General features: G+C 45.5%; 1 protein-coding gene across 1 annotated transcript in view; it reads right to left on the reverse strand.

Annotated features, from left to right (window-relative positions):
• Window positions 1-27,546, reverse strand: part of BAIAP2L1 (BAR/IMD domain containing adaptor protein 2 like 1) — a 91,641-nt gene that overhangs the window by 19,598 nt on the left and 44,497 nt on the right. Inside the window, exons 4-6 of the mRNA XM_014580815.3 lie at window positions 5,539-5,600; window positions 5,383-5,454; window positions 3,737-3,874 (exon numbers count right to left, since the gene is read on the reverse strand). Of these exons, the coding sequence (XP_014436301.1) occupies window positions 3,737-3,874; window positions 5,383-5,454; window positions 5,539-5,600 (272 nt within the window). The remainder of the gene's footprint in view (window positions 1-3,736; window positions 3,875-5,382; window positions 5,455-5,538; window positions 5,601-27,546) is intronic.

Genomic DNA, 27,546 nt, shown 5'->3' on the forward strand with positions numbered 1-27,546 from the left:
AAGAAAAGGGTAAACTGAGTCTCCAAGCATAACTATTGGAATTTTAATATCTCCAATGGTAATTTTCCAGTCTGGGAAGAAAGTTCCATCTTACAGCTTTGTAAAGAGACCGGAGTTCCTAAAGATGCATGCGCCATGCACCTTTCCCGACCATCCCACATTGATGGTTGGTGAAACGGCCCTTGTGATCCACCAACGCCTATAACGCCATTGAAAAGTGTCCCTTTGTGGTTTATGTACTCTTTGACAAATCGGCTGGGTGCCAACAGAGTGATGTATGTTCCATCTATCGCCCCACCACAATTAGGGAACTCCATTGTGTCCTGCATGTTTCCCAGAGTCACTATTCTTCCTAGCAGAAGGGTATTGTTTGACCTGGCTACTTGGATCACAGCAGCCTCTACTGTAGCTTTATTCACTCTGAATTGATTCCCAACAGACGGGTAGCAGTCTGGAGTTGCAAGGTTCCATAGGGCTATTGCCACTTACTTCTCAATTGTTAGTGTGGGCCTCATTCTGGTATTGCTGCACTCTAGGGTGAGAGAAAGCAATTCACAAAGTTCAGTGAAAGCACCCTTACGCATATGAAAGTTTTACAGCCACTTGTCATTGTCCCATAGCTGCACAATTATGTGGTTCCACCAGTCTGTGTTTGTCTCACGGGACCAGATTTGGCATTCCACTGTATCAAGAGGATCCACTGCTGCCAGCATATGCCAATTGGTCCAATCAATGGGTTCTGCCATGTCTGTGTTTGTGGCCTCTTCACATTCTTCCTTGTTCTGGTGGCTCTAGGCTCGGCTCTGGAAGAATGGCAGCATAATGTGTGAGGTGTTTGCAATGTTTGCTACAGCAGTTTGCAGCTGAGTGGGATCCATGCTTGCTGTGCTATCATGTCTTCATGGATAACCAGGGGGGAAAAGGATGCAAAAAGATTGTTTTCCATTGCTTTCAAGCAGGGAGAAAGGAGGAGATAAGTGCATTATGGGAGGCTGATGACATGTACCCAGAAACATCCTCTGCAATGTTTCTGTCCTACCAGGCACTGGGTGCCTAACCCAGAATGCAAAGGGGTGGCAAGAACTGTGGGATGTCTACCCACAGTACATGGGTCTGTTAAAGATTAAAGTAGCCATGCTACTAGGGACACACTCCGTCAACCTCATATGCCCAGTGAGGACATGCACACTCAACTCTGTAAATTTCGGTGCTAAAAAGTCAACCTCAATAAATTCTACCTAATTTTATAGCGTAGACATACCTAGGGTTGCCAGATGGTTTAACAAAAAATACCAAATCCTCCCTCCTCCCAAAAAAAACACACCGGGAAAAAATTCTGTTGAGGAAAAAAAAAGGGGGAGACCAAAGTTGGTGAGCAGAAAGAAAAAAAAAAAAAAAAAAAGAGGACCCCGAGACTCCAAGAGTTGTTAAGTAAAAAAAACAAAAAACCAGTGTGGCCTCTTTAAGAAACACTTTGCTTTTGAGGCTTTTGGCCCTAACACGCTGCTGGCCATCTTGCCTCCCTGTGCCGGGCCGGACAGCTCCCCTGTGGAACTGGTAAGTGTCTGGGATTTTTGCCTTCTGGCTGGGAAAAAAAAATCAGAAAATACTGAACACCTAAATACCAGACACATTTTCAGTGTCCCGTATTTTCTGAATTTTTTTACCAGATAGGAGGCAAAAATACCAAACTGTCCAGTTCAATACCGTACACTTGGCGACCCTACACCCAAGTACCTTTGCTAAAGAGCTGCTGGTGCAACACTGGTGCAACACTAAACCGAGCCCTGCTCTCAGACCTGAAGAAGAGCTCTGCATGTAGCTTGGCTCTTATCAGTGCTCCTTGCCCATAGAAGGGAGCCTGGGTCACAAAGCGCCTGAGTCCAGCCCAGCTCCACTCCCTATGGCCCGATTACACTACTCAGAGCGGGCAGAGGTCAGGTCCTGTGTGGCTACTACCAAGAGCCACCAAGCTGGGAATGACATGGGAGGCAGCAGAGCCTGCTCTGCAAAGCAGCCGCTTGCTACCCAAAGCAGAAGCAGACCCCAGGGCAACGCAATGGCAGGGCTGCAGGGCGGCCGGGGGGAACTCTGAACTCAGGCAGCAAGTGTGGGTAGGAAGGTGACTTGCCTATAGCCAGGTCTTTGGGTGGCTCAGTGGGAAGAGGCAGAAATTCCACCCCAGTCAGTTTTGTCTGACAGACCATGAAAGGCACCTAAATGCAACCACAAAGCATCTGCGGGCTTCTCTCCCAGATTACGGCTGCACAATGTGCTTGAACAGCACTCAGGAGCTCGGACAGGGCTCCGCCTCCTTCCCAAGTGTCACTTCTACGTCAGACGCAAGGAGATGCAACCAGCTGAGGAGCCCTCAGCTGGTTGCATGTGGAAGCCTGGCGGAGGAAGTGGCTGGGGAGGCGGTGCGATTGGTGCTGGGAGCCCTCAGCTGCTTGCGTGCAGAAGCCTGGTGGAGGAGAGGGGGAGTGGCTGGGAAAGTGGGACCGTAATCCGGTATTTTCTGAATTTTGCACATGTCCGGTATTTTCTGAATTCTTTTTACTAGACAGAGAGTGCAAAAAACAGACTGTCTGGTTGAATACCGGACAACTGGCAACCCTCGACATACCCTGAGAGATGATGTTATTTTTAGCATAGCACCTATAAAAATGAAGACTTCCAAAGCACATCAAAAACTTCAACTGATGCACAAACTACACTCTAGTTTAACTTAGCCTGTTGTTGCTACAGCCACTGTTATATGAACACAGAGAAGCTAACACTCATCTTTTACAAAAGATTACCACAAATAGTTCAAAGTTTTATGTCTCTCCTTTAAGATGGCAGCACAATACCCTCAGTAGAATAGTAAAACCTCCTGCACTTATTCTGCCATTTGCTGACACCACATGCTCCACTGAAGCTGTGCTATCTCATGTAAAGGAGCTTCGGGTTGGAGATACAATGGCAGAGAGGATGTTTGACACTGGAACGAAGAGGAGGGGTGTGATGACATAAGGCTCTACTAGTTCTGATTCTCTGCTGGTAGATGTCTTCTGCCAAGAGCATAACTGAAAGCCGTCCCCCTGCTGCTTTATGTTATGTGAAGGACAGGCACAACAGAAACAAAGAGCTGTGACTGAGTCTCTGTGAACCCATCTTTGCCCCTCACTGGGTCTGAACATGCTTAGGCACAATAAAGAATTCAAACTCATGTATACTGGAATACATAATAAATCCCAACTAACTGAGGTCACAGGTAGTACAATTCGGATATCCTGGCTATACTTGATGTTGATCATAAATCCAATAGCCAGAAATCCAACAATCCACAATTAATTGCTAATGCAAAAATATAAGCTTGATTAAAAACAAACTCCAAGGCTTGATCCTACAAATAATGTAATCAATGGGGCTCCACATAATGAGTATAGGATAAGACCATAAGCCTTAATATCAGTTTTTTTATTACATTTGCTAGTCATCTCCTTAACCCAAAATAACTTGGAAAAAAAATCAAAAGCAACAATTACCTCTTTGAAGTTCTTCTGCATAACTGTTGCCAAACAAGTAATATAGGAATTATTCAATATGATAATAATTAATTAAATATATTGCAGGCATAGAAATCAAGGTCAGTTTTAGAAATGAAGCTATAAAGTGGATTCATCAGAATGTATTGACCATTTCCCTGAAACTGGTTAGAAGAGAAAAGTGAACAAGTAAGAGTAGCGAATACCTCAATTTCTTTATTCTCATATTTCAATGCAGTTCTTCCACCTTGACTTTTCTTTCTGATTTTTTTCAGCTCAGACTGAGATTTCTCCAATGAATCTAACTTGCTTCTGTGTTCTGTTTGGTATCGCTTTAAAGTTGCCTGCAAGCCAAGCATTTAAGTGTTTTACAGTGCATACAACAATATAACTTATCAGAGCACAAAAGTAGGCAGCTAAGAAATCCCGCTGTATTATTATGAGGATTTGGATTAACATTAAAGCTACAAATGTGTCAATTACTTTTTTCCTTCAGGTTGGCAGATCTAGTTTAAAGCAAAATTCCACTCTTAATTCATTGTCCAGCCACACTGAAAGAAGGGCAAAAGACACCTGATATGGAGTTAATCAGGCTGTAACTTTATTATTTGATGTCTGGAACTACCCAGCAGACAACAGTGTACAGTGCAGATATACCCCTATTTATTCTGTAAATACCTGTAGGTCTCCACCAGCTTCCCATTTTTTTGTATCCAAGTCCCTCTAGCACATCTATTGCTGGGACCTCACCATACCCCACTTTTCCCATTCAGGTTCCTCCAGCAAATCCATTGCCAGGACCTTATGATCCACCCCTCGTTGTAGGTGGGGTAAGATGGGCTATAAGAAAGGAGATATGGCTCTGTGCCCCAAACTCCACCCCATTCTCTTCCTTTAATGAGCACCTCCTTTTTAACGCTTTTACCATGCCAATTATCTGGTCACTGGAAGCCTTCCCCATGAAGTAACCACACTGGACACCCATCCCACATTTACTAAGTAAGGCCACATCTCCACTTATTGGAGGATTGATGCTCTGGTGATCGATCTTTCAGGATTTGATTTAGTGAGTCTAGAAAAAGACCAATTAAATCGAACACTGACCTTCCCCATGAGGTACAGACCTGGTCTAAGTTGCAACATATGGCCTACCACACCTTTTGTGCTCATCACATAGGTCTTCCCTGACACAAAAACAAAACAAAAACAAAAACAAAAAACACTCCACCAAACCCAATCTGGTGGTCAGGGAAAAAATTCCTTCCCAGCTTCACTAGAAAGGAGCGATTAGCACAATGCCCACTGCAGGTTCAAACCCCACTTCATAATCATACTAAAAGGGGAGAGAGGATGAGTGCTGCCTTGTCTGTTGCATGGAGAAAGGGATTTCCAATGTCAAGGCTTGCACCTTTAAAGCTTTCTGCCCTTACATTCCCAGTGCTTTAAAGTGACTACCATCCACCTTTTTACAGCAGTTTCTGACCTTGCTTCTCTCTCTTTCTCCCTCTCCTAACCACAAAGCACCACTGCTTTCCTCTGGCAAGCCTAAACACCATCCCTCTTGTTTTCAGTGTGGGGTGGTCACTTTCAGGCTTTTCATTTTACAACTAAAATAAATGAAAAATGTTACAATTTTTTAAATTTAGGATTTAGATAGTATTCTCTAATATACAGTTGTACATTACTGAATAACTTCTTAAATAAACCAAAGTTGAAAACATCTTTCAGAAGTTAAAGATCAAATGCTCCTTTTGTAAATTATTTTTAAAAGACACAAACTGTTGCTATGACTACACTCAGTGCAACTAAATATATGGTCTTTCTTATCTGTTATTAAATTCAGTGTACTTACATTCATATATTTTACATCCAGTTCTGTCTTCTTCTCCAGTTCAGATATAATCTCTTTATGAAATTTCTTGAACTTTAAAAGTAAATAATAGGGTTATTAAAATTAAAGTAAATCTTTTTTATTTCAAAAATGTTAGATACAGTAAAAAACACTTACACTTTCTTCTAGACTGTCATTAAGTTTCTTGTTTGTACTTGAAATCTCTATAAGAACATGTCCTGTGAATAAACAAACACTCATTTTTTTTGTTTCTTTACAGCTGTTCGAAATTGTCAATGCACAATAGAAGGATAACACTTTTATAATTAACAGTACAAAGTAGACTAAGAATTTAAGCAGGGAAATTGATTGCAACTCTAAATAACAGCAACCATATCCTGAATGAAATAATTTTATCTGACCACAATTTTACCAAGCATATGACTTGAATAATCAATGACCCTGTCAATATCACTTGGCTTGTCAAGTAATGAAAATAGCTCAAGAGCACTTCAAGATATTCTCCTCTTCCCAGAACTAGGCTTACTGCATCTATAGTAGTCTTTTTTTTTATTGCTAGTCAAGGGAGTGAGGCACAAAAACGAGATCATGGCTGTTATTTACTCTGTGTTCAAAAACTAAAATAATGATAATCCTCAGTAAATGTTTGTTAGCTAATTGCTTCTACAGAGCTTACAGGAGAAACTCTCACATTTTTGTTGACTGAGCTGTAAACAACAGGTACACAGATGATTTGATCCTGCAACCACTGAAGTTGTTGGCAAAACTCGCACTGATTTCATTGGTGCAGGATCATACTTATACTCTCCACTTATCTACTTGTTTCTTATTATGTTGCTCTTCACTTCCCTATTATTGTCCAAAAATACCAGCCTATACCAGCAGTTCATCTGCTTCTTCCACAATTATATGCATAGAACTCCCTCCATGGACTAGTTGGCAAGTTATTGTCCTTTCTCCTTTTGACCCACTTCTATCAGTGCTGTAAATACATGAAATCAGGCAACCAGAAAAAAAAATCCACCGAGCCTTTGAAAAGATCCTGCCAAAACCAAAACCACAAATAACCACCTTCCACATTCACCACCCCAAATAAAAAAAATCTTTCTCCCCACAATACCTTTAAGTGATCTGGAACCATGAAGCTAGCCTATATAACTCTGTGAGCATATTGTTCATACCCTTATCTTCCCTTCTTTATTGTTTGCCATGATAAATTTACATGTCTTAGATCAGGCTGAAGTAGAAACAATTTTGGGGGAAGGGGGGGTTGTAAAGCTCCCACTACACAAAGCACAATGGAACCTTTGCTAAATAATGTAAAATATGGGATGTATTTCAAGGAGAAAGTTGTGCATCTCCTCCTATCTGATGTATGGTCCATGTTGACTCCAGGCCACTTCTCCACCCCCACAGAGATTGCTTCATGGGACTTGGGACTTCTATCTGGAAAGAAAGAGATTCCCCAGTTGGAGGATCCCCTTTGGGCCCAGATCTTGGACATGGGAGAGCAGGGCTATTGTTAACAGGATTTTCAAGTATCTGTTTTTCCGGGTCATTACATCCACCTGACAGACCACTGTGATTGTTTCTTTGGGTGTTCTCTGTTTGTAGTTAATATAGCATGCAGGGGTAAATACTTAGTGAGGTAAGAGTTGCTATGGTAACTGGATATTTCATGTGCAACAGAAAAAGTAAATACAGTGCAGTCACATAAAAACACTTCTATAGTAAACAGATAACATAAGCAAGTGAGCCTATTATTTTAGGACTTCAGGAGTGGATGAACTCTCATTTCTGTAGTTTTCCTGTTGACAGAACGCCATCATCACATAGATATTGTAAATGTTAAGATTGGTAAACCCCAATAAAACACAGTAGAAAGCTTGTAGATGTTTATCAATAATTTAAAGGGAAAACAATATTGCTAAAAGGAATTTTAAAATAAGGAATTCAAATTTAAAGTTACACTTAAAACTATAACGAAAGGTTTGAAAACATGTACATGATGGCAGGTGAAGGGAGGGGAAAAGAACCAAGAGTACATTTACTCTGAAAGGCATTTACATTTGCTTGTGCAAACTTCTTTTACAAACTTACTTCTGCTGCCTCTGACAGCATGTGAATTTGCTGCCACAGCAACACACTTAACTAATGGCTGGCCACATTGTACAGATTGATGAAGTATACCTTGGAGCTCCAAGTACTGACGGCTATTGAAACAACACTGGGTGCTGGCTCACTCTCTCCTCACCCTTGACACACCCTTCCTCTGGTTTCCCCTCCCACCACAATGTAAATGCTTAGTAAAATAACCCATTCACCTGGTGCATCAAGAATGGAAAATGTGACGTTTGTATGTTGTTTTTCTTGTTTAAAACAGCATTCAGGCTGACTGTAGCCTCACAGTTTTAGGGTCTGAATGCTTGGTTAGAAATACTTTTTCACCCTTATTACAACAACATATACCGCCAAAATTTATCTGGAAATGAAAATATTTTTAAATAACATGTCGTTTTAAAAAGTTTGCACTGGTTTAGTTTACAAGTTTATTTTTTTCATATCTGTATTAGTTAGAACATTTAACAATTAATATTACATTTAAAGACTAGTTACATAACTATTTTTCTTCTTTTAAGCAAATTCAACCAACACGTATCCTTGTATTCTTCAATGCGGATATAAAAATTAGTTTCCTGCTAGAATCCCCTCATTGCTAATAGTAATCCAGCAGCACTCATAATATGTACTGGCTCACCCATTTAGTTTCCTGTTTCCTGTTTTGAGTCAACATTTGGAGAAAAAAACCACAGTAAGTGCACTGTGATCTAATAAAATGAAAATTATAGGCCAAAATCTATCTGTGATATAAATCTGGAGTACCTCCATTGACTTCAGAATTTGGCCCTGTGTTATTAAAGGATGCTTTAAAAATAATTTGGCATACTTTTAGATTATCATGACTATCAATGGGAATTAGGCTCTTAAGAACCTAAGTAACTTTTGATGACTCAGGCACTGCAATGCTGAGCAAAGCAACACCACTGAGAAAAATCTGGGATTTATGGATACTTATATAGGGAAAATATATGGACTCTCACACACTATTTTCTTACTATTGCAGATAAAAAAAGATAAAGTTAATAAGCCATTGTATTTATTGAACATGTGCTGAAAATGCTCCACAGGAGACAGAAGAAAACATAATGCCTACCTCACATAATTTACAACAGTATATTTTACCAGAGTATCTCAAACTGCTTCACAAAAAGTAAACAATATTTTCCCCATTTTATGGGTGGAGCAACTGAGCCATCAAATGTTGCACCTTGAACATTAACAGGCCAGTATGGCACTATCCTATTAATTTGTGAATCATATGTGCTTGCTGATAGCTTCTCAGTCAGCTTCTTGAATATTTTAGTATTCAGGCCCTGGTGACTTGAAGATAAGTTATCTGAGGGTATGTCTACACTACAAAGTTAATTCGAACTAACGGATGTTAGTTCGAATTAACTTTGATAGGCGCTACACTAGCGGAGCGCTTAGTTCGAACTAGGTAAACCTCATTCTACGAGGACTAAGCTTAGTTCGAACTTACTAGTTCGAATTAAGGGGTGTGTAGCCCCTTAATTCGAACTAGTGGGAGGCTAGCCCTCCCCAGCTTTCCCTGGTGGCCACTCTGGCCAACACCAGGGAAACTCTATTGCCCCCCTCCCGGCCCCGGACCCCTTAAAGGGGCACGGGCTGGCTACGGTGCCCGTGCCAGGTGCAAGCCTGCCAGCACCCAGCCAGCAGACCCTGCACCTGGCACGGCTCGAGCCAGCCACCCGATGCCCCCCAGCCCTCCCACTCTTCCTGGGACCAGGCTGGCGGCTCCCGGGAGCTTGCCCGGGACCGCAAGAGGCGGGCACCCGCCTGGTCTAGTGCGGACATCGTGGACCTCGTCCACGACCTCCGCACTAGGCACAGGATGGTGGCCGTCTAGGGCAGGAGAGCTGCCAGCCTGGCCACCCAGGAGCAGGTGTGCATGAAAATCAAGGTGGTCCACTGAAACCCCCGACCCTGAGCCCTGAGCTTACAATGGCCGTACTGGGTCAGACCAAAGGTCCATCTAGCCCAGTAGCCTGTCTGCCGACAGCGGCCAACCCTAGGGACCCTGGAGGGGATGGACCAAAGACAGTGACCAAGCCATTTGTCTCATGCCATCCCTCTCCAGCCTTCCACAAACTTTGGCCAGGGACACCACTCCTACCCCCTGGCTAATACCACCCCATGGACCCAACCTCCATCACTTTATCTCACTTCCCTTTAAACTCTGTTCTAGTTCTAGCCTTCACAGCCTCCTGCAGTAAGGAGTTCCACAGGTTGACTATTTGCTTTGTGAAGAACAACTTTCTGTTACTAGTTTGAAGCCTGCTACCCATTCCTTTCCTTTGGTGTCCTCTAGTCCTTCTATTATGGGAACTAATGAAGAACTTTTCTTTATGCACCTTCTCCACCCCACTCATGCTTTTATAGACCTCTATCATATCCCCCCTCCATCTCCTCTTTTCTAAGCTGAAAAGTCCCAGTCTCTTTAGCCTCTCTTCATATGGGACCTCTTCCAAACCTCTGATCATTTTATTTGCCCTCCCCTCTCCCACCTCCTTTTCCCAGTCTCCCCCAGTTTTGTTCAATAAAGAGAGATTCTATTTTTGAACACAATTGTCCTTTATTTTGTACACTAGGAAGGGGGGCTAAGGAAGGGTAAGTGGAAGGAGGTAAGGGAAGAATGGGGTACGAGCTCCCAATGGGGAGGACTGGGCTGGCTCTGCGGGCTTCTGGGGGTGGAAGCTCTCCTGCAGCCCCCCAGTTGTCCCCTCTCCCCAGATGGCAGCCTGCGGCAAGTGCAACCGGTCTGATGGCCGAGTGCTGTGATGTGCCCAGTGTTGGCACTCAGGGCACTCCAAGCCAGGACTGCTTTTCAAGCGGGGCACCCCTGAGAAATGTCTGTCCGGGGTGGGGGTCGGGTCCCTTTAAGCACAGCCCTCGGCTAGCATGAGACAGCAGCTCCACGCTCTAAGTCCTCATCTAATGCCCTGCCGGCACTGCTTCTGGCCATCCTTAACCCCGGTTCAGGGTCCACTTAATGTGGACATGCTAGTTCGAATTAGCAAAACGCTAATTTGAACTAGTTTTTAGTTCTAGATGCGTTAGTTCGAATTAGCTTAGTTCGAATTAACTAATTCGAACTAAGTTAGTTCGAATTAGCGCTGTAGTGTAGATATACCCTGAGCTGTTAGCTATTATCTTTGAAAAGTCATGGGAGACAAGCAAGATTCCAGAAAACTAGAAAAGGGCAAATATCGTGCACTTCTCTAAAAAGAGAAATAAGGATGACCCAAGAAACTACAGACTACTTTCTAGACTATCCTTCAATGCTAGTAAGGATAATGGAAAAAAATTTTAAGGAATCCATTTGCAAACAACTTTCTAGAAGTTAATACGGTGATGAGTACCAGCATGGATTTGTAAAGAACAAATCATGTCAAACCAACCGGATACCTTTCTTTGATAGGATAAGTTTTGTGGAGAAGGAGGAAGCAGTAGATGTGGTATACCTACACTTTAGTAAAGCATTTCATACAATACTGCATGAACTTCTCATTAATAAACTAGGGAAATGCAACCTAGATGGGTCTACTCTAAAGTGGATGCATAACTGGTTGGATAACCATTTCCAGGGAGTAGTTATCAATCAGTCATGCTGAAAGGGCATAACATGGGGAGTACTGCCAGGATCACTTCTGGGATTGGTTCTGTTCACTATCTTTATCAACTATTCAGATAATGGCATAGAGATTACACTTATAGACTGTGTCTAGATTGCACCCGTTTTCCATAAAAGGGATGCAAATTAGACACAGCGCAATTGCAAATGAAGCGGGGATTTAAATCTTCCCTGCTTCATTTGCATAAACATGGCTGCCGCTTTTTTCCGGCTCTGGGCTTTGCCGGCAAAAAGCGCCAGTGTAGACGGGGATCTTTCGGAAAATAAAGCCTTTTCCAAAAGATCCTTTATTCCTGATTTTAAGAGCCCTGGTCAACAGTCTGATACTGTTGCAAAATAAGCAAACATCGTTCTCAGGGTATGTCTACACTACAAAGTTAATTTGAAATAACAGTAGTTATTTCAAATTAACTTCAATAGCGTCTACACATGCAAACCGCTATTTCGAATTTAATTTACTTCAAAAAAGCAAAGCACTTATTTTGAATTTGATAAACCTCATTCTATGAGGAATAACGCCAAATTTGAAATAGCTATTTCGAATTAAGCACTGTGTAGACACTTAATTCGAAATAGAGGACCTCTAGCCCTTCCCAGTTTCCCCTGGTGGCCACTCTGGGCACAACCAGGAAAACTCGTCTCCTCTCCCCCAACCCCAGGGCTCTTAAAGGGATAGAGTCTGGCCACTGGGCACATGCCAGAGCCAGGCCTGCCAGCAGCCACAGACCCTCACCCAGTGGCCGCACAATGGCAGACAGTGGCAGGCAGCCGTCTCCGCCCAGTCTCCCAGTACCCAGGGGCAGCCAGGGGCCGTAGATGGTACGCGCCTGCCTGGAATGGGGCAAAGATCATGGACCTCCTTGAGGTCTGTGGCGGGGAGGCCCCCAACTTCCATGATCTCCGCACTAGGCAGAGGAATGCGGCCGTCTACGGCTGCATAGCGGCCACCATGGCCCGCAAGGGACACAGGAGCACCCAGGAGCAGGTGCGCCTCAAAGTCAAGGAGCCACGGCAGGCATACACCAGGGCCACCAGGGGCAGCGCCGCAGCAGAGGCTGACACCTGCCCCTATTTCCCCGCCCTCAACCGAATCCCGGGGGGCGGGGCGGTCCATGCCAGCCCAGGGGACAGTGAGCCGGGAGCTGAGGGCCCTGACTCAGGCGCACCGGAGGAGTCACTACCAGCTGTCCCGGCACCGGAGTCGGCAGGGTTGTCTGGGAAGGCCATACCAGGTAAGTGCCAGCATTGTCCCCTACCAGGGCCTGATATGGGGAGGGAGACCAGGGACTGCGCGCATGGGCTATGCCTCCCATGGATCACGCAGCCACCTGTTCACCTTAGGCAGGTGGCCCCAGCTGCGTGCCACACAGGGGTCGTGGCCCGATAGCCACACATGTGTGAAGAGAGCCGACGTGCTCCCAACCTTGGGGCAGGACACAGCAGGATGCCCTCCCTTCACACGCCCCCTCTACACATGGGCAGGGGACATCTCCCCCCCTGACCCTGGCCGCACTATACACAGCACAGGGGCACGGGTGCAGTCTCAGGGCAACTCCCACTCCCGGGCAGAGCCAGACATGCCAACCATGGCCTCTGTGCAAGCACATCAGCTCTGATGGTGCAGGGCATGGTTGCCCTCACTTTGCGGGGGGGCTGGGCATGATCCACTGTGTCCCCAGGGAGAACTGACCACTACTCTTCTTTCTCCAAAGTCGCACCAGGTGCATGTGCAGGGCGCACCACCCTGCCCGGGACATGCTCCCGCGCCCGAGGGCTCTGCAGGACGACCACAACATTGCAGGGGTACTACAAGCGGCATCTGGCGGCCCTGCGAGACCAGACCCGCATCATGGAGCAGCATGCGCAGGAGGAACAGGAGTTCCGGCGGGAGCTGCTTGCATAGGGTCGTGCCATCTGTCACCATCTGCAGGCCCTGGTGCAGAGCGTGCTGCCCCATGCCGCTCCTGTGCCTGCTGCTCCCCCAGCTCCCACTCCTCCTCCCACTCCCGTCTCTCCCTCCTCAACCTCCACACCCTCCTCCTCAATCTCCACACACATCCCCCTCACCTCATCCTTCACACACTCCTCCCCATCCCCCCGGAGACGCTGAGGCCCCCGTGCCCACCATGCTGGGAGACGTGGCCTGGTGAGACCCCCAACCGTGAACCCTGAGCTTCTCCTCCCACTTCTTCCCCCTTCCAGCTCCCTCCTCCCAGTTTTCCCCCTCCCCTCTCCCACCCTCTCCCGCCTCCTTTTCCCAGTCTCCCCAGAGGTTCATCCCCCCCCCCCCCCGTTGTGTTAAATAAAGACAGTTTCTATTTTTGAAAATACGTGTATTTTATTTGACATCAGGAAGGGGGGCTAGGGAAGGGTAAGTGGAAGGATGTCAGGGAGGAATGGGACACAAGCCCCTGGTGGGGCAGACCGGGAAGACTGTTAGCGCTTCTCAGGGTGGAAGCTCTCCTGCAGGGCCCCCTGGATACTAACAGCCCCTCGATGGTCCCCCTGGATGGCAGCCTGCAGACAGTGCAGCTAGGCTGCTGGCAATGTGTTCATGAGACGCAGCACAGTCCCCAGGGGCAGGACTGGTTCCAAGTTGCAGAGTGCCATGGTGTCCCGAGTGAGGGCAAGCAGAGCACTCCGAGACACAAATGCTTTGCTGTCCGTCAGTGAGGTAGACCAGCAAGCAGAGAAACCTTAGACCTATCTGTCCGGGATGGGGGGTCGGGTCCCTTTAAGCACAGACCTTGGATAGCCTGAGGCAGCAGCCCCACACACTAAGTCCAACCCTGATGCCTTGCTGGAACTGGTTCCAGCCAGCCTTGCCTTCCATTCAGGGTCCATACAATGTGGACGCGCTCTTTCAAATTAGAAAAACGCTATTTCAAATTAGTTTTTGTTTAGATGCGTTATTTCAAATTAGCTTAATTCAAATTAACTAATTTGAAATAAGTTAATTTGAAATAGCGCTGTAGTGTAGACATACCCTGAGAGAGTTGTAAGCAAGACACAAGAAGTCCTTGTTCCGCTCTATTCTGTGTTAATTAGGCCTCAACTGGAGTACTGTGTCGAGTTCTCGGTGCCGCATTTCAGGAAAGATGTGGACAAATTGGAAAAGGCTCAGAGTAGAGCAACAAAAATTATTAAAAAGTCTAGAAAACATGATCCATGAGGGAAGATTGAAAGAACTGAATTTGTTTAGTCTGGAAAAGATTGTTTAGTCTGGAAGACTGGGAGGGGATATGACAGCTTTTAAATACCTAGAAAGTTGTTACAAAGGAGGAGGGAGAAAAGTTATTCTCCTTAACCTCTGATGATAGGACAAGAAAAAATGGGCTCAGATTTCTGCAAGAAAGGTTTAAGTTGGACATTAGGAAAAACTTCCTGTCAGGGTGGTTACATTGCTCAGGGAGATTGTGGAATCTCCATCAATGGATATTTTTAAGAGCAGGTTAGAGAGACACCTGTTAGGGATGGTCAAGATCAATGGTCTCCCACCTTTTTAAGCACAAGACCAGGACAACCCAGGATCTACCCTGCTCCTTCCCCAGAGCTACATCCACTCCATTCCCCCCTCTTTCACTGGCCTGGGGCAAGGGGTGCAAGCCGAGGGGTTTGGGTGCAGGAAGGGGCAAGAGGTGCAAGTTCTGGGAGGGTGTTTGGGTGCAGAAGGGTACTCCAAACTAGGTCAGAATGTTGTGATGAATAATGTGGTGCTGGCTGTTGGGGAAGGAAAGCAGGAGGGGGTATGAGGTGTAAGCTCTGGCCAGAAGGCACTGAGCATAGGTAGCTCCCAGCCAGCAGCACAGCAGTGCTCAGACAGTCTCCCTGCCCGCTGTGGCCCCATGCTGCTCCTGAAAGCGCCAGCTGCAGGCTTGTCTCCATGCTTCCCACATGCTACCCCAGGCATGTCCAAAGTCCGGCCCGCGGGCCAATTGCGGCCCATGTTCCGGTTTAATTTGGCCCCACAGGTAATTTGGCAATATCTATCTTTTATGGCCCCCAACGAATCCATATGTATTGAGATGAATACATTGTAAAATCTCAGTTAATGTCAATTGGTCTAAATCAGTTATAAATATATTTGGACACAACATGTATACTTGGTGTTATGTTCCTGTTCATATTTTTTGAACTTAAAAGTTGACAGACAACCTTTATTACCAATAATATGTAATGTACTTTACAATGTTCCTGACATATATTTCAGCTTCTTGGATTTTTTTTTTCATCTGGCCTTCAGATATGAAAGGCAGAGTGATTTAACACCTGTTTAGATTTGTCATCCATGTGATGAAATGAAAAGTATGCTGTTTGCAATAAACTTTGCATAAAATAGTTAATTTGTGTTTAATTTTAATGGTTCAAAGAATGTCAGGCAAAATGGTCGGCCCTCACGCATGTTCACTTCATCAAATCTGGCCCTCTTTGAAAAAAGTTTGGACACCCCTGTGCTACCCTCACCCCAGCACTATCCTCACAGTTCCCATTGGCCAGGAACTGGCCAAAGGGAGCTGCAGGCATGGGCAGCTTTCAGAGACATGCTGTACCCCTCCCCCCAGGGAGAGCACAGAGACAAGTCTGCAGCTGGCTGCTTCTGGGAGAGGCCTGGGATGAGGGCAGGCAAGTAGCCTGTCTGAGTCCCCATTGGGGACTCCTGTGCATTTCAAAGAAGGCACCCATGTGCAGCCCAGAGTCAGCAGGACTTCCCGCTGGCCCTGGGCTGTACGTGGAGTTCCGCATTCCTCCTTTGAAATGTATAAGAGCCACAACAGGGACTCAGACAGGCTACTTTCCTGCCCTTATCTCAGGCCTCTCCCAGAAGCAGCCAGCTGCAGACTTGTCTCTGTGCTCCCCCTGGGGAGAGAGGGACAGCGGGGGCGCTCGTACATTTCAAAGGAGGAATGCAGAAGTGCCTATCGACTAGTCAAAAACTATCCGATATACAAATGCTTATCGGATAGTCGACTAGTCTTTAACATCCTTAATCACCTCCACCCCCCAACTCTTCTGCAGAGCACAGAAAACAGGAAGCATGTGGGGAGAGGGCAAGAAGGGGAGGGGACCAGGCAGCTCTCTCTGCTGGGCTCATTGGGCTAGGCAACTCCCACCCCCCCCCCAAACTCCACACACTAGCAAGGGGAAGGGGGACTATGAGGAGTAGGTGTGGGGAGATAGCAAGACTCAGTAGCAACTGGATTAGGAAAGTGAAACCAAACCCACCACCACTCCACACATTAGCAAAGGGGAGGAGCCAAGCCAGTAGGGAGAGTGCAAAGGAGGAGAAGGGAGGGCAGCAAGGAGAAAGCCCACTTTCCCCACCCTGAGCTAAAGTGCAGGGAGGATGGGTGCAGGGGGGGGAGGGGATGAGCAGGAGCAGAAACTGGCAACCAGAAGAGGCAGCAGCAACAAAAGCACAAAAAGCTGGGTGGGGTGGTCTCTGCAGAGGAGGGCTAGCAATCTCCTGGAGCTGGTGAGATGAATGAAATAGAGGCTCCTACAGCAGCAGGGAGAACCCATGTGACTAATTCAAGCCTGGTGTCTGTGCCAGGTTCAAGGGCAGGCTGCTGAGGAGGCTCCCTGCTTCTCTGCCTTCCCAGTTGCCCTGAAACCTGCCTAAACCACACTAAATATTCCTCAGCAACTCCTCCTGACAGTTGGAAGCAGGGAGGGGAGGGCCCACACAACTACAGCTTTGGGTAGGCTGTGCCTCTTTTTGCCCTTACAGACCAGCCGCCCATGGCTCCAGGACTGTTGAACACAATTGATGGTTGCTGACTACTAATCTATGGTGCTTGGTCCTGCCATGAATGCAGAGGACTGGACTTGATGACCTCTCAAGGTTCCTTCCAGTTCTATGACACTATAAATTGTGTAAATTACATGGCCATGGGATAAGAGGGAAGGTCCTTTCTTGGATTGAGAACTGGTTAAAAGACAGGAAACAAAGGGTAGGAATAAATGGTAAATTTTCAGATTGGAGAGGGGTAACTAGTGGTGTATCCCAAGGGTCAGTCCTGGGACCAATCCTTTTCAACTTATTCATAAATGATCTGGAGAAAGGGGTAAGCAGTGAGGTAGTAAAGTTTGCAGATGATACCAAATTGTTTAGGATAGTCAAGACAGAAGCAGACTGTGAGGGACTCCAAGAAGATCTCACCAAACGGAGTGATTGGGCAACAAAATGGCAAATGAAATTTAATGTGGATAAGTGTAAAGTAATGCACATCGGGAAAAATAACCCTAGCTATACGTACAGTATGATGGGGGCTAATTTGGCTACGACAAAGCAGGAGAGAGATCTTGGAGTTATCGTGGACAGTTCTCTGAAAACTTCCACACAGAGTACAGCGGCGGTCAAAAAGGCAAATAGGAAGCTAGGAATTATTAGGAAAGGGATAGAAAATAAGACCCAGAATATCTTACTGCCCCTGTATAAAACTATGGTACGCCCACATCTTGAATACTGTGTACAGATGTGGTCTCCTCACCTCAAAAAAGATATTCTGGCCTTGGAAAGGGTTCAGAAAAGGGCAACTAAAATGATTAGGGGTTTGGAACGGGTCCCATATGAGGAGAGGTTAAAGCGACTGGGACTTTTCAGTTTAGAAAAGAGGAAACTGAGGGGGGATATGATAGAGGTCTATAAAATCATGAGTGGTGTGGAGAGGGCTGATAAAGAAAAGTTATTTATTAGTTCCCATAATAGAAGAACTAGAGGACACCAAATGAAATTAATGGGTAGCAGGTTTAAAACTAATAAAAGAAAGTTCTTCTTCACACAGCGTGTAGTCAACCTGTGGAACTCCTTGCCAGAGGAGGCTGTGAAGGCTAGGACTATAATAGAGTTTAAAGAGAAGCTGGATAAATTCATGGAGGTTAGGTCCATAAAAGGCTATTAGCCAGGGGATAAAATGGTGTCCTTGGCCTCTGTTTGTCAGAGGCTGGAGAGGGATGGCAGGAGACAAATCGCTTGATCATTGTCTTCGGTCCATCCTCTCTGGGGCACCTGGTGCTGGCCACTGTCGGTAGACAGGATACTGGGCTAGATGGACCTTTGGTCTGACCCAGTACGGCCGTTCTTATGTTCTTATGTACTATTATCTTGGCTCCTGAGAATCAAGCTGAGTTCTTCCCATATCATTCTCTTAGTAATACCTGTGCAATCCCATTCGCATCACATAGGTTTATAGATATGCAGTGAATCACAACTCAGTAAACAATTCTCTTGATGAAACACAAAATGGTATAAAATACCATTAAGTTTATCTCAGCTGTGTTGGTTCTGCAAAGCTAACATGAAACACATTTATTTATTTCAACAAAGCAAACAGATATGACTCTATGCACAAAAAGAAAAAAAATCTGAATCTATACTTATTTTTCAGAGTAGATTTGCACTTTAAAGAAACTTTCTCATAAGAGACAAATGGAGCTCACCTTTAGAGCCTAGATGAACATGCCCCTTTTTAGGGCTGGTCTACACATTTTTTTAAACCATTAAACAAGCTAATTTAGTTAAAATACAATCCCCTAGTGTGATCACACATTGATTTTAAAGTTTTTATATGATTTTGGGTTATGTTAATTGTTCTTAATATGAGAAATAATTCAATCTAAAGACAAAAATAGAACAGTTTAAATTCTAATGAACCTAGCTATAAACACTCATATTATGCAAACTATGCAACATTCTTGGATAACAGTCTTGAGGATAAGTCTTTTATTATCAGGAAGGTGATTCACGAGTCCAGTGAGTTTGGAATAATTATCAAAATCATGATTCGCTAGAAGGGCGGAATAATTTGCAATACGAAGTTGTAGGGTCAATGAATACATTTTGCTACCTAAGAGGTCCATGTGCTTACTCTCTTTGTCTGCCGTGGCATTCTTATACCGTGGTAATTTATACCTATGTTGGGCTGCATCCACCACCCAGGAGTTTGGCTGGGGGTGGGAAAATAAGAAGTCCATGCCTTTGGGAGAGACAAAGTATTTCTTGTCAGCCCGTTTGTTGGTGGGCGGGGCAGAAGCTGGGGTCTGCCAAATTTTATCAGCAGTTTCTATACTGACCTCATCAATAGGCAACACAATTTTGGCCCCCTGGGAGGGTTGGAGGTTTTTGAGGAGACGATGCTGTTTCTCCTGTACTTCAGTCAGCTGGACCTCCTGGCTACCAGCAACTCTCTTAAACAAGTCCTGAAACTGCTTCAGGTTTTCTGTAGGCAAAGTATCACCTGAGATTATTGCCTCGTCTGGAGACAAGGAGAACTGATCAATGGGAGAGGTATCTAGCTGTTGTTCCTCAGCATAGGATATTTGCCCCTCCTCTAGCTCAAGTTGTTCGGGCGGTGGGTGGGTGGGGAGGGAGGAGAGGTACTTGGCTGGGGTGGTAATTGGTCGCCTGTGAGCTATAGTGGAGGGAACTGTAGACTGATGTCTCGAGACAGAGTGGTAACAGCATGGTGACCAGTATCTGGAATAGGTTGGTGGATAAGGCCACTGTGTCATCCAAGGAGGTGGTGGTCATAAAGATGTCTACACCTGTAGTGATCATAGTATGCTCTTGTGGGGGAGTAGTGTGTCTTGATGAAGATTCACTCCTGCGGTCCTCATGAAAAATGGTATGTGTTGACACTGTCAGAGACCTAGGAGACCTCACTGAGCCCTGTGATTAAGGGGGAGGAGATAAAGACATCTGTCTAGTCATGGCACTGTGGGAGGATGCATGCTGTGGTGCCAGAGCATGGGGTGAGACTGATTTATGGTGTTTTCTATGAGTTTGTGTGTCTTGTCTAGCAGCGGAATCCGTCAGTGCCAGCAATGACGGAGTGGGCAAGAATGTTAGTGGTTCCAGGCTGGTAGCACTGGCCAGTTCCTTACTGGTTTCTGTATGGGCCTTGGACAGCACAGATGGCTTACTTGGCGCTGATGGTGCCAGAGTGGGAGGATGTGTCTCAGGTTCCCACGGTCTCATTTGTGCTGGTTCTGGAGCCGGCAGTGGAGCCTGTGCCGACATAGCGATAATTGGCACCGGTGATGTTCTGTGCTCTGACTTCGGTTCCACAGCGCTCTTGGAATGGGAGGTTGCGGTGCCAGATGTCCTTGGTTTACCTCTTATGCTGATGTTGCTTGATGAAATAGGTGGAAGAGACTGTGCTGGTGAAGCCTGTTTCTTAGCCGTGGTACCCAGGCAAGTCGCTCTTCATTTTTCAGCCCTAATAGGATCTGAATGAGAAGATGAAGGCTCTTGCTGTTAGTCTGGAGCACTGAGGGCATTTTGTAAGGTATGTGTGCCTCCCTCAGGCACCTAATACATGAGGAATGCCTGTCTGAGGTGAGCATGGTCTCGCGACAGGTGTTGCACTTTCTGAATCCAGGTGAGCCAGGCATGATGGTGGAGAGGTGTCTTGCTGCATCCTCTCTACGCTTTCAATTAGAAAGTTCTTCTTTTCTTCTTTTTTTTCCCTGAGGTGCTGCGGCCGTTAGGGATGGTGTACAACATCATCTTTTTTTTAAAGCACGCGAACATGAAAAAATATCGGTAACTACTAGAAAAACAATAACTACTAAATAACTCTGAAAAAAGAAAATACTAGATAACAAAACTTTCCAATCTAACTAGATTCTTTGAGGAAAGATGCTCTCTCCGTCTGCGACCAAGGGCAGCAATGAAGGGCCTAGCAGGAGCCGGGCCGCACGCACTAAGGTTATGTCTGCACTACAGCGTTATTTCGAAATATCTTATTTCGAAATAACGCGTCTAGACACAAAATGCATTTCGAAATAGCGTTTTGCTATTTTGAAATAATGCATCTACACTGATAGGAGGCTGAATCGCATTTAAGGCCAGACAGAACCAGTTCTGGCAGGGCATCAGGTCAGGAGTTAGCCTCAGGCAGCAGCCACGCAAGGTATCTGAGACCTGTGCTTAAAGGGACCCCTCCGGACAGCCGATTCTAAGGTTTCCCTGCTTGCGTGCCTACCTCGCTGAGGGATAGCAAAGCATTTTTTTCTCTGCATACTCTGGTTGTCCTCACTCAGGACACCACAGTACTCTGGAGCATAGAGCCGGAGCTGCCCCTGGGCACTCTGGTGCTTCTCCTGGACGTGTTGCTGCGAGCCTGGCAGTACATTCTGCAGGCAGTAACTTCCTGGTGTGCCCCACTGGGGGCTTGTGTCTCATTCCTCCCTCACGTCCTTCCACTTACCCCTCCCTAACCACCCTTCCTGCTGTACAATAAAAGACACGTGTTCATAACAACAAAGCCTCTTTATTTAACAAAACTGGGGTGGAGGGGGAATGAAACTGAGGTGAGACGGGGGAAAGAAGGTGGGAGAGGGGAGGAGGGAGGGTGGAAGAGGGGGAAACCTGAGAGGAGGGAGCTGGCAGGGAGAGGCAAGGAGAGGAAGGTAAGGAGAAGCTCAGAGTTGGGGGGTCTCACTGGCCCAACTGTCTCTCAGTATCACGGGTACGCGGGCCTCAGTATCCCTGGGGGTGTGGGGAAGAAGAAGCGGGAGGGGGAAAAGGAATGGGAGGAGGAGCAGTAGCTGGGGAGGCAGCAGGGGCTGGAGCAGAAGGAGGCAGCAAGCTCTGCCCCAGGGTCAATGACCTCCTGGGAGGCACAGACAGTCCTGCCCCCCAGGACGCGGTTCACAGCATCAAAATAGGGGCAGGGGTCTCGGTCTGCCCCTGGTTGGGAGCTTCCCTGGCATACGCCTGCCGCAACTCCTTTATTTTCATGCGAACCTGCTCCTGGGTTCACATGTGGCCTCTGGTGACCAGGTTGGCAGCCATCCGCCTGTAGACAGTTGCGTTCCTCCATCTAGTGCGGAGATCATGGACGTTGGAGGCATCTCCCCAAACCTGAATTAGGTCCCTAATCTCCGCACTGGACCAGGCAGGTGCCTGCCTTTTCCGGCCCCTGGCAGGCTCCTGGGGGCTGGCAGACTGGTCCTGGGGAGCCATGGAGGGCTGGCTGGCACTGGATGCCTGGCTCATGCTGGGGCCACTGGGCCAGGTGCAGCGACTGCTGGCTCTGTGCTGGCAGGCTTGCAGCTGGGCACAGGCACTGTGGCCAGAGTCTACCCCTTTAAGGGCTCTGGGGATGGGGGGGGGGGAACCCTGGGAAGGGCTGGGGGCCCCCTATTTCAAAGTAAGCATCTAAACAGTACTTATTTTGATTTAGCTATTTCGAATTTGGCGTTATTCCTCATGGAATGAGGTTTACCAAATTCAAAATAAGCAATTTGCTATTTTGATTTAACTTCGAAATAGCGGTTTGGCTGTGTAGACGCTAGTAAATTTATTTTGAAATAACGGCTGTTATTTCGAAATAACTTTGCTGTGTAGACATACCCTAAGAGAGAGGCATAAAAAACATGAGACACCTAGTGCGCATGCGTGGCCCATCCAGCTACTGCTAGGGAAAACTCCCATCTGTGGCGCTGGGATGACCCAACACCTACTGTGGAGCACTCAAGGGGCATCTCTTGAAGAAGAAGAGATATTATCAATACAGTCATAAAGACTATATGTGAAGACCAATACAAATATTAGATCAAATTCTAAGTATAGTCTTCAGTGGATAGTCAGAATCCAATCTGTGTAGAAAGGTTACAAAAAATTGGAAACCACACACTAAAGAAGAATTTTACATCAAAGTATTTAAAAAATGGGTACAATTAGATCTGGTTTGGCTTAAAAACATACATTTTTAAAAAATGTCTTCCAAAAGATTAATGCTAATGGAAACATTTCCATTATTTAAACAGCCAACCAAAATGTATCCAATGAGAACAGATTAAAAATCCCTGCAAAATCTCCACCCAGGAAAAGACCAGGGGGGCAGGGAGAGAGCCAGTAATTGAAACCCATATTATACTGCACTATACCTTGCTAATGTATGAAACAATATGAGACTGAATAGAAACTATTAAAGTGACATTGTCCAGTCTGTTCTCATTTTGTAAGTGGTGAGAAATGCAAACATTAAATTGGACCCTGATCTTGCAAAGACACACACACTTAACTCATGACAAATAGTTCTACTGAAGTCAATGGAACTACTCACAGTATGTAAAGTTAAGCTCGTTTGTAAATATCCACAATGTCTTACCCTTAGATTTTTAAAACTTTCAGTTTCAGTGCTTGAAATTGTTTTGTTTTTTAAAAATATATGCTTATGAACCTGGCAGTGTTCTCTTAAGTCAAATAGCATCACATAGTAAACTTACTTTCAAAATAAGGCAATCAAAAGAAATAGCTCTTATGTTCAAGAGACAGACAAAAGTGTCAATTTATAATAAGAAAAAACTAATCTGCGATGGTGTTTGAGGTAGGTATGGCTGAGAGAAATTCTGAAAGACCATTACAAATTTGTTGGTCAAAAAGACATTTTAGTGTCCAATACATCTTTAGAAGTTGCATTCAATAATGAAATAAAAATAGCTTAGCTTTCCACATAGCAGAAGTGTCAGTAAGTAACTGGAGAAATTAGAATTTGAAACCACAGTCCTTAATCCTGGAACTGGATCCACAACTACAATCCCATGTGCCCATCTCAAGCAGACATACACTGAAGCAGTGGAATACATGTTACCAAACACTACTGCAGAATAAAGACCACAGTGTGGTTTCTAGTGGTGCCTTTCATAAAGTGGATGGGCTCTTAAGGAAAAATGGGTCTTAGTCTCCGCCCTCCCCCACACACAGACTATTTGTCTCCACAGGAGGAGGAAATGAATGAAATAATGTGACTGACAGTCATGTGACAAAACCAAGCCTCTAAGGGTTAGAAAAAGAAGCCTGAGGCTGTGGATGATCAAAAGTGAGACATGATCCCTTGTGAAAGAGCAGCTGGTCCAGGCACAACCCATGGTAAATAAAGCAAGAAGGCTCCTGCCAAGACCCTGAAAAACCAAGAGAGAGTTTGAAGAACAGCAGGGGGGGGGGGGGGGGAGGTTTGCCCCTCTGACCTCTTCAAACCGTAGAGTGTCAGAAAATGCAGGCAAAGGCTGATGGAAGAATTCTAGTTAGGAGGACCTGGCTGCTTTAATTATTTTAGGACTTTGAGAATGGTCTGAATTGTTCTGAACATTGTTATGAAATCAGACCCCAAGAAAGAAGGGACTTGTTTAGTTTAGAAAAGAGAAGACTGAGAGGGGACATGATAGCTGTTTTCAAGTATCTAAAAGGGTGTTACAAGGAAGAAGGAGAAAAATCGTTCTCCTTGGCCTCTGATGATAGGACAAGAAGCAATGGACTTAAATTGCAGCAAGAGTGGTTTAGCTTGGACTTAAGGAAAAACTTCCTAACTGTCACAGTGGCTAAACACTGGAATAAATTGCCTAGGGACGTTGTGGAATCTCCATCATTGAAGATATTTAAGAGCAGGTTGGATAGACATCTGTCAGGGATGATCTAGACGGTGCTTGGTTCTGCCGTGACGGCAGGGAACTGGACGTGATGATCTTTCGAGGTCCCTTCCAGTTCTAGTGTTCTATGAAGGATAGTACTTATTAGACTGAAAGCTTTTAGTGAGTTATTGATGAATCCAAATGAGCAGAGTAAGGGAGGTTGCTGGAAAGCCTGGGGTTGAGGCAATGGGGAGTTCTAGAAATGGCCATTCTTCTTACAGCACCGTTTTCATAGCTGACAAAGTAAACTTACTAATGTGCTGAAGCATTTTCAGAGATTGCCCTTTAAATCGTTTTCATTTGGGCAAAATTAAACTGGTATAAAAATACTATCTTATTGTAGCACAAGTTATCTGATTTGTTTGCAGTTGACCACATAATAAAAATAGGTGGGTTTTGTTTTTTAAAGAATGTTGCAGCAATTATTAGTTTAAATATAAACTAGGGGGCTGTGCCTTCTGCTCACTATGCTCGCCAACCCCCATCTCTCGGGGGGTAGGCAACCCCAGCTCTCCCCGCTGCCACTGGGGAGGGCCAGGCTGTGGCCCAGGTTCCTTCTCCATCCTCTCCCCCTCCTCCTTCTCCCCTTACATAAATCTGGGGAATCTAAGTTGGGTTAAAATGTGTATGGGGTGGGTCAGAAGATACAGTTCACACAAGATATGCCTATTTAGACTCACAATAGACTTACTGTGGAATCTAAGCAAAGGGAAATCTAAGTGTCTGAATATACGTCTTGACTGGCATGATTTTTCATAAATACTTTTAACGGAAAAGTTTTTCCGCAAGAGCGTCTAGATTGGCACAGATGCTTTTGCACAAAAAGTGTTTTTGTGCAAAAGCATCCGTGCCCAGTATAGACGCACTTTTGCACAAGAAAGCTCCGATGGCCATTTTAGCCATCGGGCTTTCTTGCGCAAAAAATTAAGGTGCCTGTCTACACTGGCCCTCTTGCACAAACATTCTTGCGCAAGAGGGTTTATCCCTGAGCGGGAGCGTCAAAGTATTTGTGCAAGAAGCACTGAATTCTTACATTAGAATGTTAGCGCTCTTATGCAAATTCTCACGGCCAATGTAGACAGGCGGCAAGTTTTTGCACAAAAGCGCCTGCTTTTGAGCAAAATCTTGCCAGTCTAGACGCATCCACCATGTACTAGTGTAGATGACTGTACTAAATGCAGCACAATGGAGAATCTAGCCTCCTTGCTTTATGAATGTTGCCATAGCTGGATGCTGCTCTGTGATAATATTCCTTTCTGCTGGGCTCAGTTACCTATGCAGGTCATTTCATTAAACAACACTGGCTGGCTGCCAATTATCAGTCTTCTCTGTCCTCCCTCCCCCCACTGTGCCAGCCTGGGCCCCTTCTCCCTCCTCCGCCTGCACCAACCCCGGTCCCTTCCTTCCCCCACGGCGCCAGCCAGGGACCTTCTCTCACCCCACCCCCACCCCAGGCCTCAACAGCCAGGGCCCTTTCTCTTCCTCACCATCCCTCCCACGAAGCTGCAATCCTAACTCTAACCCCTCCCCTCCCAGCTGAGACCATGCCAGCCCCGGCTCTGCACGTGGCTACCGATGGGGCTTGGTTCCAGGGACGGGGCTTGGGGTGGAAGCAGCAGGGATGGGGATGGGGCTTTACCTGCCCATGCCTACCCCCTCCCCCTGCAGCCTGTGGACCCTATGATGTGATGTTGTCACTTTGTCGTCCCACAGGAATTTTTTTATATATAGAGAGAGATAACTTCAAAGTCCCAACAGCATCCCTTTAGCTGTTGAAGTACTTTGTATTGAGCTGGTTCTGATACATACATTCTTTTCTCAAAATTTTGTTCTCAAGTTACAACAGCCACCATGTTGACAAGTATTTTCAAATAGAATTTTTTAAAAGTTATTAAAACTCAGACAATTGATCTTCTTTAAAATGACTGAATTTATCCCTAGTTCAATGTCATATACACTCTGATTTTTTTAATTAGCTGTGATTTGCTTTAGTAAGGTAATATAACTATTTCATTACAAAAAAATCCTAAATGTTTAATGTTTGGAAGCCTCTTTGAATTTGATTCAGAAAACATGCTCCACAATCTTCTTAACGTCATAAAATCCTTGAAGCTGCCTAAGATGAAGCATATTGCCTCAATGTCCAAAGCTTTTAAACAGCAAGCTAAACAGCTACTGTTACTAATTTTGTGAGTAATTTTCCCCAAAAGACTCCTCCCTCTGCCAATAAATTATTCTAGTCATTCACTTGCACATGCATGCATCCACGCCCACCCTTCCATATACCTAATTTTGACCAAATTCTCAGTATCTTTAACAAAAAGTAGCAGTACTTCTGTTTTTGTTAATCACTTTTTTTCCTTTTTCTGAGAGTCTTGAGCAATTTGCACACTTCTAGGGATAGGTCTACACTGCAAATAACAACCTGCAGCTGATCCATGCCAGTTGGCATAGGCTCATGGGGCTTGGGCTTATGGTCTGTTTTACTGTAATGTAGACATTTGGGCTTGAACTCCAGCTGTAACACTAGTACTCTCCCACCACATAGGGTGCTAGAGCCTGAATGTCCACACCACAATTAAACAGCCCCTTAGCCTGAGCTCTGCGAGCCTGAGTCAGCTGACATAGGCCAGCCAGCCATGTCTAGCAGCAGTGTAGACCGATCCTAAAAGACTAAATGGAACCAAGTTAAGAGTACGTCTTCACTACAAAACTGACTTATCTACACTTCTCTTGAAGTAGCTTAGTGAGAGTGGCAACACAGCAAAATAATACTGCAGTTGCTGTGCCCTCATCACACAGGCATAATTAGTTATACTGCTTCTAACAATTACTCTTAGGCTATGTCTACACTGGCCTGTCTTGCACAAGAACATATGCAAATGAGGTGCGGCGATGAATATCGCTGTGCCTCATTTGCATACTTAATAAGCCGCCATTTTTGCACAAGGGGCTTTTGTGCAAGAAAGAGC

The sequence above is a fragment of the Pelodiscus sinensis genome, chromosome 16 (genome assembly GCF_049634645.1).
Source record: "Pelodiscus sinensis isolate JC-2024 chromosome 16, ASM4963464v1, whole genome shotgun sequence".
In the NCBI taxonomy this organism is placed as follows: Eukaryota; Metazoa; Chordata; order Testudines; family Trionychidae; genus Pelodiscus; species Pelodiscus sinensis.